Raw genomic sequence first — 14,744 nt, 5'->3', positions numbered from 1 at the left:
ATATAAAGAAATATAATAAGAAATAATACTAATATTTAAATAAAAAAAATATATATTTAATTAAATATTAATACTTATAATATTTAAATTACTTAGACTTAGATATTTTAAGCTTTTAATAGAAATTAAAATAAATTAATTAATATAAGTATAAAAAATAAAAATAATTTTATTTATATTTAAGTAATATAAAAACTTAAGAAAATATATAAAAATATCTATGCTTTAATTAAAGGCTATTTTAATAAAAAAAGCTATTTTAAAATAATATTAATAATATTAAAATAATACTTTTATATTAAAGAAATATATTAAATTAAGCTATATATAAAAGCTTTAAGGGTAATTATATATCTTTAATATTTAGCTAAGAAATCTTTAAATTATTACTATATTAAGCTTATTTAAAATAGCTATATTATAGCTTAAAATAAAATAAAAAGATTTCTTTAAAAATAATAATATAAGTAATATATATAAGTTTAAGGATAAGTCTATTTTATTAATAATAATAGCTATGCTCCCTAAGATCCTTTATAGCTATTAGAGTAGGCCTTGTATAATAGCTCTGAGAGTGGTCACGTGCCTTTGATGTCGGGCCGGGTGATCTCCGGATCTTCGGCATACTAGGCCCAATCAGGAAGGCCACGTCGTGGCCCAAAAGGGAAAGGGGGGATTCCCTTAAGAATAACAACACAAGCAATACACAGGTTTAAGGATAAGCCCGACTTATCAACAATAGCAAGCGCTAACTATTACAGGTGCATGAAGGAGAGAACTAAATCTGGTATCCTGAGACAAAAGTCAAGTGCCATCTTAGCAAATAGGACCAGCCACTTTTAGGTTCCCCTTGCTCTCTAGTTTACATGCGACTCAGCTTTGATCCATAATGGCGGAGATCAGTGTGATGTAAATTTCATACACGTCCCAGTCTAATACCAGTAAGCTATGCTAATGTAATACATGCACTGAGCCGTGTCTAACAGGAATCAGGAAATATGCTGCGCCCTGGGCATATCAGCAGCGCACATCTGAGAGGGCGAAGTTCAACTGTGAACTGTTCCATATACCCTTAAGAGTATCCTGCCTATTTATCGTCAATCAGGAATGCAGAGGGATCGCCTTGAACGGGTTTATAGCCTCATAGGAGCGGTGGCCAGCGCCGCACCGCCCGGCCTTACAAGCCACTTCAGCAGCTTCTTCATTAGCAGTTGCCTATTCACCGGCTTGGCAATGTAATCATCCATGCCTTTCTCCAAACAGCGCTCCATATCACCCTTGAGCGCGTAGGCGGTCAAGGCGATGATGGGTAGTCGCACGCCGCTGTTCCTTATCTGGACTGTCGCCTCGTAACCATTCATGACGGGCATGCTGATGTCCATGAGAATCAGCTCAAAGGCGTCGGGCGCGGCGGATAGTGTTGAGACTGCCTGGGCACCGTCCGAGACGACTGTGATGTGCTGGAATCCGAAGGAGTGTAGCATTCCGACCAGGACCTTCTGGTTGATGATGTTATCCTCGGCTGCGAGGATCCGCATCGTCGGCGCGATCTCCTCCAAATGTATCAGCTGCGCCGCGAGGTCCTCGCCTTGTGGGACCTGCTGCCGCGACAGTTCGCTGCTGCGTTTGGGCTGTACATTGACGGTGTGGATCTGCTGAAGGCTGTTGAGCTTCTTTAGCTTGACCGTAAACCAGAAGATGCTGCCCTGCCGTTCCGGGTTAGGTTTATATCCAATATCCCCACGCATCAGCTCAGCGAGCGATTTCGCGATGGACAGCCCGAGGCCAGTCCCTTGGCGACGCTTCTCATACGGAGTATCAAGCTGCGTGAATGGCTTGAAGAGTTTTTGGGCGTCATCCTCCGACACGCCATGTCCAGTGTCGGCTACCTCGGTCAGGATCGTGTGAGTGGTCGCGTCCTCCGCGAGCAGCGACACGCTAACCAAAATGGACCCTTTTTCGGTAAACTTTACGGCGTTGCCGACAATGTTCTCAACGATCTGGCGGCACCTAAGAGGATCTCCTTCTGCCCACTTTGGCAGATCTGGTGCCAAGACCAGCCTCAGCGATACTCCCGGTTGCACAGTGGTCTGCTCACCGCGCACGACCGAAGCGACCACATTAGCGATATCGACCTCGTCATACTTGATGGAAAACCTGCCTGCCGCAAGCTTAGAGTAGTCGAGAATATCGTTGATGACCTGCAACAGGACACGGCCCGACTCTTCGATTATATTGGCTGTCTCCCGCTGCTCTTCGGTCAGGCGGCTGTCAAGAAGCAGAGAGCAGGCGGAGAGCATGCCGTGCATAGGCGTACGGATCTCGTGGCTGATGTTGGCTAGAAAATCATTCTTCAACTTGGTGCTCTCCTCGTAGGCCGCAATCAGCCGCAATTCTGCCTCTTTTCGCTCAGTGAGATTGCGAGTAACCTTGCCGAAGCCGACGTGGATGTCGTTCTTATAGACGGCCGTGATGACGACGTTGGCCCAGAATCGGCTACCATCCTTACGGTAGCGCCAGCCCTCATCTTCCACCCGGCCCTCACGCAAGCAGATCTCAAGCTCTCTCTCGGGCTTCCTGCACTGGATATCTTCCTCGCCGTAAAAGATTGAGAAGTGTTTACCGACGATTTCTTCCTTCTTGTATCCCTTGTTCAGCTCTGCTCCAGTATTCCAGGTCACCACGTTTCCGCGAGTATCGAGCAAGAAGATGGCGTAATCCTTGACAGCTTGAACGAGGATGCGGAAGGCATCATCGATAGGTAGCCAACTCTGAATCATTCCGCCATCGGCAATTGTGATATAGAGTTCAGACTTCTCCCATTCGAAGATCAGGCACAGCAGCTCGTTATCCCTATGGACGGGCGTAATACGCGCAGCCCAAGAGACACCGTCCGCGATATAGGCGGCATGGCACAGACGGAGAGCTCGAGCAGCGACGGCAGTCTCGATGGCGTAGACGAGGGGAATGCGATCGAATCTTTCAGTCGGAGAACCCTGGTAGAGGGCGATGAAGAGGTCTTTATCGACAAGCTCGTCACGTCTGCGACTCCACGCCTCTAGCAAGCCGGCCGAGGCTCTCTGTATGCGATGCGACGGAGAGACGACAAGAGTAGGGACGGGTAAAAGGTCAAGGATCTCGCTCATGGCCGGGACCGTGGCCTTGAGCGCCTTGGTGACCGTGTTCATTGGTAGTGGATGGACAAACTTTTCGACAACGCGACGTCCCTTGGCGGTTACAAGTTTGTTGCCCGCGATGAGCCGCATGGAAGACCGAGGAGAAACGGTTTGGCCTCCTCTGCCACTAGCATGGTTCCCCGCGGTTCTATGAATGACGTCAGAATAACTCTATGCTTAGACTACCATGCGGTACCCCTCTACCGATAAGACCCCTCTATTAATAAGGTAAAAAAAAAGTTTCTTTATATAAAAGGCTTAGTTTTACTTATATAGTATATAATTAAAATTAAAGTTATTTATATAAAATAAGCTAAAATATATATTACTTAAGTATAATAATTAATTAAATATAATAAAAATCTTAATTTTTTTAAGTTAAATATTTATAAGGATATTATATATTATTTAATTAATTAAAATTACTTAGTAATTTTTTTTAAAAATATCTAAGTTATTACTTAATAAGTTTTTATATTATAATTAAATTTATTATAAGAATTATTATAATAAACCTTTAATTATATAAATTTTCTTTAATTATTATTTTTTAATAATTTAGCTATTATTTATATATTAATATTTATTTAATTAATATTAAAAACTTTTTTAATATTATTTCTTTTTTTAATAATAAAAGTTTTTTTATATATTAATATTTACTTAATATTATATTTACTTCTTAAAGGTCTTTAATCTTAGTAATTAATAAAATAACCTTATATATATAATAGCTTTTATTTTTATAAAAGAGATTATAAAAGTTTAAAAATTAATTTTAATAAGTTACTTATATATTTCTTAATATATTTTTTATAATTTTTAAACTAAGATTTAATCTTAAGTATAACCCTTAAAGTCTTTAAGACTTAGGAAGTTAAAGCTTTATTACTTCTATAATTAATATTATAATATATAGCTATATATTAGCTTTAAGATTATATTTTTAAGTTAAAATATATAAACTTAGTTTATTTAAAAAGTATTTTAATATTTATATATTCTAATTATTAAATATATAATATAAAAAATTAAAAGAAACTAAGTCTTAAAAATATATATTATAAAATATTTAATTATATAATTTGTTAAATAACTTAAAATATTAAATATTTAGAAATTTACATAAAAACATAATATATATAACTTAATAAATCTTTTTTATTATAATACTTTTTAAATTAATTAAAATAAGTATTTTTATATTTTTTTTAACTTTATTTTACTTAAACTAAGAATTAAAATAGCTTAGTTAATATCTTAGTAATTTTAATAATAAAAGCTTTATACTTAAAGCCTAAGGTTTTAATAACCTTAAATTAATAAGATTTATATATATAATTATTAATACCTTTAATAATATATTAAAATTTACTTTATTTATAATAAATAAATTATATCTTAATTAGCTAAAAAGATTAAAATCTAACCCTTTTATATAATAACTCTTTCTTTTAATATTTACCTTTTAATTATTATTATAACTCTTAATTAATTAAAGAGATTAAAATTATTTTTATTATTTTTATTAAAAGAGAATTAAGTATAATAAATATTATATAAATAATAAAATTATAATAATTACTTTTCATAAAACTATTAATTAAATAATTAAAGTAATATAACTAATACCTATTAATATAATCTATAATATAATTAAAATAACCTTATTAAAGTAATTTATAAGCTTTATAAAAGTATTAAAAGTACTTATAATAATTACTAGGATTAAACTTAGCTTATATAGCTAAAATAAACTAATTAATTAAATTTCTAAGGCTAAGAAAAAGGAAAGAAAAAAGAAATAACTAGCTATAGCCTTACTATAGGTTTTTATAAGGCTTATAGCAAGGCCCTTAGAAAAGGTTTTTTCTTAGCTTTAGTTTTACTAGGTGGGATAATTATCCTTATAGGCTCGCTTATAATAATATACTATAAGAAATAATATTAAATAAAGCGCTTTAAAGTATTAAATTAAATAAAGAGCTTAATTAATAAAAATAAATTAAACTCGCGATTTTTAATTATAATATTCTTTTTTTACTTAGCCTCTTTTTACTTAATTATAATATTTATAAAAAATTAAATTTTATTAAAATAATATTTATTTATTTAAAGCTCTTAAAGAAAAATTAAATAAATATAAAAAATCTTATTAATAAATATATTATATTTTTTAAAGATTTATATAATAATAACTAATATAAAGTATAATTTATAACTCTTATTATTAGTAGTAATATTATATATAATATAAAATACAAAAAGTTAAAGAAATTAAATTATATTTAGCTAATATCTAGTTATATAGCTATAAGTATAAGTATAGTAAAATATAAAAACTATTAATATTATAAGTTTACTTAAAGAGATTAATTCTTAGAGTTAATATTAGAGTTTAAACTTAAAAAATATTAGCGCTAAGGCTTAGTACTAAACTTAGTCATAAATAAAAGTTTATAGGTTTAATTAATTAAACTTATTTAATAAAATATATAATATATATATCTTAGCTTATATAAATATATAAATAATAGTAATTTTAATAGTACTTTTAATTAATAATAATTAGTATTAATTATTATAAATTCCTTAGCTTTAATAAGAGATTTATATTGTATTAAAAGTAAAAAAGAAATAACTTATTTTAATAGCTAAAAGGTTAAAATAAATATAAGTTATAATATAAAAAAGGTATATAAAAGGTAATTTAATTTAAGTTAATTTTTTATTTATTAGCTATTAGATTTAATAATTATAAAGCTAGATTTATTATATAAGGGACCTTTATAACTCGGGTATATAATAATACATATGTAATTTATAAGTATATATTTAATAATATCTTAAGACCTTATAGCCTCTTAGTATTTTAATACTTTTATTTATAAATTTAATTACTTATAGCTTTAAAGATATATCTTTTAAGCCTTATAAATTATATCTTAATATCAATAACCTTTTATATTTATATATAAATTAAGAAATTATTTTAATAGCTTTTACTATATATGAATAGTAAAATTCTTTTTAATAATAATAAATCAAAGCTAATTAAGCCTCTAAGTATTTTATAATAATTACTTTTATAATATTTTAAGGATTAAAGACTCTTTAAGAAAAATATAATATTAAAAAAGATATTTATATATATTTTACTAAGAATATTATTATTTCTTTTATATATATATATTATTTATTATATTTTTTTATATTTATATTAATACCCTAGGTATAAATATATATTATTAACAAAGAATATAATAATATAAACAAGATTTAAATTTATTTAATATATAATCTCTTAATTTAAGAGGTCTTTTTATATTTAATCTTTTTATTAATTTTAAAGAGAAATCTTAAGATATTCTTTTTTATTATATTTTAATTTATTAATTTTATTTAGTTTTTTATTTAAGGCTTAAACAACTTAATAGCTTAATACGTTTTATTTTATTTTAAACTCTTAGATTTATTTTTAAATTACCTTAAGGTCTTTTTTAATAAGATTATTTCTTAAAGACTTAATTTAATTTTAAAAAACTATTTTTTATTAAATATAGTATCTAAATTTATAATTATCTTTTTATATAATAAATCTTTATATATAAAATAAATTATTTAAGATATAATTAATAAAAAGACATTATTTATTTCTAGGAAGTTTATTTCTATAAATAATTATATTATAGCTAAGTATTAATCTTAAAAATATATACCTTATAATTATATATTTATACATATATAAACTCTTATTTTAATATATCCTTAGAGTATTAATAAAAATAAAAAATCTTAAAAAATAATTACTTTTTTTTTTTAAATTAAAGATATATAATTATATAAATATATTATTACTTTTATTATCTTTAATTAAAGACATTTTAAAAACTTATCTTTTATATTTATTATTTTATTTTAATAAATAATAATTATTTTAATTATTTTAATTATATTATTTTAAACTTAGATATTTAATATAAAAGATATATAATATCTTTCTTTCTTTTTTATATAAATAATTACTTAAAAATACATTTTTATAATCCTATTATTATATTTAAAGATTTTTATTATTATAAAATATTAAATCTTTTAAAGCTTTAAAAACCTTTTTATTATTAAGAAAATAATACTTATATAACGTATATGTATAGTAAGTTAGCTATGCAAGTAAGTTAGCCACCGCACTATACTATAAGAAATCACTTACCCTAGACTACCTAACTTCTTTAATAAAATAGCTATACACTTAAAAAGAGTATTTTTATAAATATAACTATTTATAAAGTCTAGAAATGATTTTTATATATCTTTAAAAAAAGCCCTTTATAAATAAAACATAAAGTATATAGTATGAATTGTACTTTATTTAAACTACCTTATATGGAATTTTTTTTATATTTTTTAGAGATTAATATAAGATTATAAATTATATAATAAATATTATATTAAAACTTTATTTATTTTAAGCTATATTTAAAATTTTAAAGGCTTTTTTTATTTTTCTATTTTAGGTAAAAATGTAACTAGCTAACTCGCTTAAGTGGCTAACTTACTATATATATATATTAATAATTAATAATAGAATAATCTTATAAGTAAGTTAAGAGTTTATTTATAAAGATTTAAATAATAGTATAGCTATTATAGCCTTAAGTTATTAAATAAAAATTTATAATAATATATTTTCTTAATTTCTTTTTATTTATTTTCTTAGAGCTTTTTAAATTATTTATTAAGCCTTAATTATATTATATATATTATAATTAATTATAATAATTCTTTTTAAGCCCTAGGGGTTATTCAACCTTAATTTAATACCTCTTAAGGTAATTATAAGGTATAAAAAATTATTTAATAATACGATCTAGTTTTAAATACAGCATAAGATCAATTCCATTGCGCCCTAGAGGGCCGCTATCCACGTGTCTATTCTTCAACTACTATGGGAGGAAGAACCTCTTCGCCGCTGTCGCTATCAAGCACCTCCCATTGACTCCTTCGCCTCCGAATGATGGGTTGCGTCCTTCGTCCGCTGGCACGTACTCCTGTAGTTCTTCCAGTTCCCAGAACAGATGGCTGGCTGCGTGTCTGGCGCTGGGATGAGTGATTGGCCTGGCTACTAGCCTGGCTATTGGCCCGTTGGCTCCCTTCCAGTGCAAGCCTGGCAAGCGTCGACTTGTTCTGACTCCTTGGTGGTCGACCTCGCTTACGCCCTATCGCCTGACTGGTTGGCTTACTGGCTGGCGGGGTATTGGGCTGAACCCGGCTTGTCGGCTCTGTTGCTATCGTTTTCGAGCACGTGATTGATCGCTCGGGCTAGGCCTTCGGGTTCGGCGTCTTGAATTGCTCTCTGAGCTAGGAGGAGACTCGGGTTTTATAAACCACGTCGTTAACCTAGAGTGGGGGTAGTTAGAAAGCTCCTAGCGATCTTAGCCAGCGCGCAGCCTTAAAGTTAGAGCTGCTATCTAAGAAGCTATTGACAAGGTTATGCCAGTAGAGCCTTTTGGCCCGGCGGACCACGCGATGGAAGTCTCATCGGGTTAGTTATATATCCTGGTTAAACCCAAGAGGGTAGAGTCCTCGATCGATCGATATCCTGCCGCGGCGCTGGCACACTCCTCCGTCCACCACGTCAGACTAATCGGTACCCGAACCATATACCAGGTTCCGGGAAGCACGCATCAGCCTTACCTGCTCGGCCACCTCGCTGCACTGGTATCAAATATATCAAATTGCAATTCAAATCCGGGGTTTTGTAATTGTTTGACTTGTTTGGCAGTTTGTTTGTTTGCATTTGATTTGTGGGCAACGCTGGTCGCAAGGACAGAGGCCACTTCAAGTAGATGAGTAAATGAAGACTTGTATTGACCACTGCCGTGATATTAACTAACTGGGAGGCCATAAGGGCCTCCCCTATATAGAAGTATAAACATACATATCTCGGGAGTCTCCGGTGAGACTCCAAGGTCTCGCGGTCTTGCGTGAGTCTGCGAAACAGGACCGTCCCGTGACCTCCCACGTGACCTTTGCGTAGGACTCCACCCACCCTGTGTCCTGTTCCCTGTAAAGCTAACGGTCAACCCCGTAACCGTGTTGGGGCTTTACAGGTGGGTTCAGCCGAGTCTCTACCAAGCGGTGGCCTTGCAACCACCACCGTTGTATGCACAGGATCCAATGTTGCGGGGAGTTGAGCAGGAATGAACGTCGAAACTCATCGTCTTGCCGCTATGCTTAACAATCATGTGACTAAAACATTAGATATTAGTAAATTTCTGATCATATAACCAAGAGTAACTGACGAGGTCCCCGATACTTCGGCAGTTTGACCCCAGGTTTGCCAATGGAGTTGGTATCCAGGGCAGCCTTCAATGCCCCAATCGCCTCCCTTCCAGGTCTTGCAGAAGCCTGCTTTGAGGACTTTGCCGTTCGCGCAACCCAGAACGTTTGAGATCCGGATCTGGCAGGAGGGGATACAGCAGGGGTTTCGAGCACCACAACCAACGGCATAGCCAAGGTCGGTGAGATAGATGGCTCCCGAGCACGCTCTACCAGCTCAACATCGGCGTTGACCTAGTTTGGAGAATATTAGACATATAACGTTTATCTAAGTAGTATTTCCACTTACAGTCGATACGTCAGCCACGTTCACTGCATCGGCATTAGTGTAGACCTAGTTGAGAATGTTAGACAGATGAAGTTACTTAAGTAAGATTTCCACTTACCGGAAATGCAAGCGCTGCGACAGCAAGAAGGACTTTGTTGAAAATCATGGTCAGAGTGGCGAGACGGTAGGTGAAGAAACTTAGGAGAAGGGCGCTTAGGTGGCAGAGACCGTGTATAGAAGGTAGAGCCGATGCATGGGATGCTTGAGAGCAAAACAAAACTTTACGTTGAGGAGGCCATCGGAGTTTTAATCGTCTTTCTTGCACTACTCTGTGCAGATTTGTAACGGTCTAGGATAATCATACTAATAACAATATGCTGTACTAAGCAGAATTCAGTAGTCATTTCCGAAGTTATGCTGAGCTCCGAGTTTACGCCGTGTTAGGACTCTTGGCTGCTTATGTGGATCTACTTATCGTCGCCGGCAAGGTTGGGAATGGGGTTGCCAAGTAAATCCAATTAGAATCCAAAAGAAACCTACCTCAGTAACTATAAATGAGGAGGCAATCGTGGGAATGACATATGTTCCCTTAGAATACGGGGATAATATTAGCAAGCCGGAGATAGTGACCATAGCTATCTCATTTCGAATTGACAGACCTTGAGTGCGCGTGTAGCTGACACGCCCAAAAAGCGGGGCCAAAAACCTAATCAATCCACATATCCGTGCGCTTCGGATACCGGTAACGTAGAGATGGCAAGAGATTCCCCTACCACGGGGACGCGTTTGATCGACCTCGCCAGTAGTTTACAGTTTCAGCGAGAGAGCCACTTCGAATCGATGCCTATATTCGGAAAGGATCGTGGTAGCAAGGTAGTCAGCTTGATCAGCTTCGATGTTAGGGGCGCCCGCAACGACGTGCTCAAGGACGCATTACTCCGGAGGTTGGAGGCAAAGGGCGTACCTCAAATGTTGGTAGAGTGGATCGACGCCTTTTGCTTGAATCGGGAAGTCACCATGGCCAGAGCAGCCGCCAAGGGCCTGTCAGCGGCCATGTGTTTGAGGAGACCCTAGCGTATTTTTGGGCCCTACGAGGTCTGCCCTCACTGGTTCAGGCACGCCGTCATTCTGTAAATAGTTTAGCGTTATGGCTTGATAAGGAATATACTCCCTGGCGAAATCAATTTTCATTAAGGCACACCGTCAGCTGACGCTAGGATGCAGACCGCTAGCGGCATCAGCCGTGGCAGAATTGGCCTTTACCTAGATAGGCAATCGCTCAAAAGAGGAAAATCCGTTTCATTGGCCAGCCCTAAAGGCTTATTTCAACCCTGTTGTCTCGAGGGGATTCGGGCATACTCGGTGGGATTTGCTTATCCTTGCGAGCCTGTTCCCTGCAACTCCTGATTGGCTAACTCACTGTTAAGAAGCCAACGGCTGAGTTTTGATCCACAGCGGCTGAACCTTCTGCGTCTGTTGAGAGAATAATTGCAGGTGAATCTCGCCCTTTCCCAATGGGGGCAACGCTCAAACGTCCAATCATAAATTAGGCGTCGTTCCGTTCGAGCGCACTCTCCTCACGTCACAGACGACCATGGAAATGCCGACTAGCATAATCTCATTTACCGATTTTACTGTGCCGTTGACCAGCTAATATCCCGAGCAGCTTAGCCCCCCACAATCAGCTTGTGAAACCTATGGCTTCTTTAAACTCACGAAAGCATGTTCCCCTTCTCCCTCGAGACATAGGTCCAGGGGGACACCACATGACAGGAATCGATGCAAAGACATTCCAGGACTATCTGAGCCGTTGTGGAGCTTGTAATACAGCCTCACTGGCTCACAATTCCTACCGGTTCCGCAGTCCCCAAGGCGCAGACGCTAGAGACGCCTCGTCTGCTTTCATAATGGCGTCTTTGCTCATCAGCTCCCTGGCCAGACCCTTCCAGTCCCAACGACCTGACTCGATGGGACGAGCAAGACTGTCACCACCTTGTGCCTCTGGCGTCTGTGAGCTCTTATCGAGGCCACCGAGGTCCCAGAGGAATGGAATCACGCTGCCACGCAGGGGCTGTATCTGCCAGAACTGTTACCCTTTGCATGGTCAGTTTGGTAATGCGACAAAAAGTAGACCCAATCAGCATCCGGAAAGTGACTCATTCACCTTACTAAATCAGATCATTGATGCTATTTATACAGTTTAGCAGCGCGGTGTTCTGGCCAAGCCCTTGACTGAAGTGATTGAGTGGCGCGCGCTCCTAAAATGCACGCTTGCTAGGGATAAAGCTCTACAAGATGGCACACCGTCAGCTTCTGCTTACTCTGTAAGACTGCAGAATGCTAGCCGCATTGATTAGCAGACACTATTTAGGACCCCAACATCGTTAGGCACATGCACAACAAAGCAGACCTATCTTATTGGCCATTGCAATGAGGCGTGTTAATATTTTAATTGGGCGAAACACTCCACCTCGTATGTTTCGGGCATTGCCTAAAAGGGGGATTGCTCAAGCGTCCAATCATTCAACAGAGGTTCCCTCCGTTCTTTCTTTCTGTTACTGCACAACTCCTTCATGCTCTTCCCATCATCGTGAGCGTTCCTGTTTTCGTCGTTCAATACCCGAAAGAAGCGGCCTAGAGCTACCACATTTGTCAACTATGAAGGGCCCAAGCTGAACAAGGAGCGGAGACTCGTTGTTCGGTCTCGAGCCATGGTCTAGGTGCGAACAGAAGTGCGGTGAGAGAGGCGGTTCAGCTATTACCAACGGGACGTACGAGGCGAAGAAGGCAGCAGTTGCCTTCCCGTCCTTTTAGTCCCTCCAACGCGTCCTTTTAGTCCTGCTCGCCGGCTGCTATCTCTGGTGAGCTAACCAAGCCCCGCCTGCAGTCAGAATTTGGGGTGACAGCTAACGTTCTCAGCGAATGAAGTATATTGGAAGATTCGTACCAGATATTGTGTTCTGATCTGTGCAACCGTACTAGAAACCTAACGCGCTTCTTAGATGTCGTGCCATACCTGCTAAGACAGGGACGGTTTAGCCCGGAATATGGTCTCCAACCCAAGACGCAGGTACAGACAGTATCGTAATGCGCGATATTCTCCTCGGCGTCGGGAGTCCCTCCATTGCTATCGAACGACATTCATGATGCCTTCACGCTCTGTCCTCCGCCACACGGGCCTGGGAATGGCCACTATTGAGCAATGTCCTCTGCCACAGCCTCTCTCAGGAGAGATAAGGGTCAAGGTCGTAGCTGTAGCCTTGAACCCTATCGATTGGAAGATGTTGCACCGCCAAGCCCTTCCGGATCCAACCGTTTGGGGTGCGACTTTGTGGGCATCGTCGATTGTCTTGGGGAAGCTGCTGATAGAACCAGAGTTGGAGACCGTGTGGCAGGCATGACGCAAGGAGGTAAGTCTTTATGTGACACCGTGATTCCCTCTACTGACATGTACATGATAGGGAACACCTTGAGTCCAGATGACGGGGCCTTCGCCGAGTATGTAGTCGCAAAAGCCCATGCCTTGATTCACCTCCCCAAAAGCCTCTCGCCGGAGCTGGGCTCGACCCTGCCCACCGCCCTCTTCACAGCAGGGTTCTGTCTATATAGACACCTGTCGTTGGCATACCCAGGAGAGGCCGAGGCCATTCAGTCGACTCAGCCAGTGGTGTTCATCTACGGTGGTGGCACTGCCATTGGGTCAATGCAAGTCCAACTAGCGAAGCTGTACAGTTCCTTATCACCTCCCCTACCTCTAGATCAGTGGTTGACTGACCCTCACGATTAGATCCGGCCTTCGCGTTATATCTGCATGCTCCTTGGAGAGCTTCGACTTTGTCAAGCAATGCGGCGCAGATGTTGTCGTTGACTATGTGAGCCGAGGCCTTGCAACGGCCCAACCCCGCAACGCAGGCCCAAGCCAAACTAATCAATTATTCCTCATCCATAGCGTGACCCTTCCTGCGCAAAATCTGTTGTCGAGGCCTCCAAAGGTAGACAGCTAGATACAGTAGACTGCATCTCCAACGACGCCTCGTCGGCCATCTGTGCCGCCGCCATGGAACCAGCAGGGGGAACCTACAGAGCCTGCACCATGCGCGGTCCGGCTATCATCAACTCACAAGTCGTGACGACACGTATCGTGGCATTTGCCGTCTTGGGGAAAGAATTCTACCTGGATGCGCATAGTCCACCATTCCCCGTCGTTCAGTATGATGTCGACTTTCTGGAAGCCTTCGTCGTGAGAGCTGAGAGGCTTGTAGAAGAGGGCAAGATTCGGCCTATTCCAGCAGATATTAGAGAAGGAGAGCTGGCCGCCATTGTCGACGGGCTGGTTGATTTGAAGATGGGGAGAGTTAGCAGCCTCTTCGACAAGGGTGCTGGAAAGTTTGCTCTATGACTCGGGAAGAATGAGAAGGATTGGATGAACATCTAGATCTATAGGAGAGCCTGAGGAATTCACAACAGTGATCTTTTGCATCTCAACTATGCCTTTCAACCTCTTGAGGCCATCTTCAGAAAACTGCCTTGCCGTTTGATATATGTGGATAGACTTGAGTGCCATTCAACAGAGAAGAGAATTAGCAGCTTTTAGCACATGCTTTTGAATTTTCTGTGGTGATGATTATGGCTTAACTTTAAGGCACAATGTATACTGACTTAGAATGTGATAACTGCGCTAGTTGTACGTGCGGCTTGAAAAAGCTTGAGACGCAATTGTAGTTCTTCATGAAACCTCGTCGATACTACTTGAAGTAGGAGAAACAGTTCAGCAAGACTTGTTCATCACTATGCAGCTTACCATCTGACTAGAGCGATGTAACATATGGATGAGAGAGGGCCATGTGCTGTTGTTCTCAGTGCCGAGGCCATCCTTTCATTGATTGTACAATTACCGATGTCCAATATCTCAACCTTTCCGCCGCCTCAGACCACCTCCTGAGACTGTTTTCATATCC

General features: G+C 37.9%; 3 protein-coding genes across 3 annotated transcripts; 1 reads left to right on the top strand and 2 right to left on the bottom strand.

The window, feature by feature from the left end:
• Positions 1–1,133: 1,133 nt before the first annotated feature.
• Positions 1,134–3,266, bottom strand: MRS44_011957 (uncharacterized protein; the record flags this gene model as incomplete). The annotated part of the gene is made up of 1 exon (XM_046271922.2): positions 1,134–3,266. One exon carries the CDS (start codon positions 3,264–3,266, stop codon positions 1,134–1,136), a length of 2,133 nt encoding a protein of 710 aa, XP_046123570.2.
• Positions 3,267–9,307: 6,041 nt separating this feature from the next.
• Positions 9,308–9,952, bottom strand: MRS44_011956 (uncharacterized protein; the record flags this gene model as incomplete). Its single annotated transcript, XM_065619938.1, has 4 exons — positions 9,308–9,428; positions 9,478–9,752; positions 9,808–9,852; positions 9,905–9,952. The coding sequence occupies 4 exons, from the start codon at positions 9,950–9,952 to the stop codon at positions 9,308–9,310; spliced, it is 489 nt and encodes a 162-aa protein (XP_065476010.1).
• A 3,036-nt stretch (positions 9,953–12,988) lies between these two features.
• On the top strand, positions 12,989–14,185 carry MRS44_011955 (uncharacterized protein; the record flags this gene model as incomplete). The annotated part of the gene is made up of 4 exons (XM_065619937.1): positions 12,989–13,196; positions 13,248–13,512; positions 13,574–13,658; positions 13,736–14,185. The coding sequence occupies 4 exons, from the start codon at positions 12,989–12,991 to the stop codon at positions 14,183–14,185; spliced, it is 1,008 nt and encodes a 335-aa protein (XP_065476009.1).
• Between the last annotated feature and the right edge of the window lie 559 nt (positions 14,186–14,744).

This window comes from Fusarium solani (genome assembly GCF_023522795.1).
Source record: "Fusarium solani strain SB1 chromosome Unknown bctg00000007, whole genome shotgun sequence".
Lineage (NCBI taxonomy): Eukaryota > Fungi > Ascomycota > Sordariomycetes > Hypocreales > Nectriaceae > Fusarium > Fusarium solani.
The sequence above is the reverse complement of the archived record's forward strand: the minus strand, read 5'-3'. Positions and strand labels throughout refer to the sequence as shown.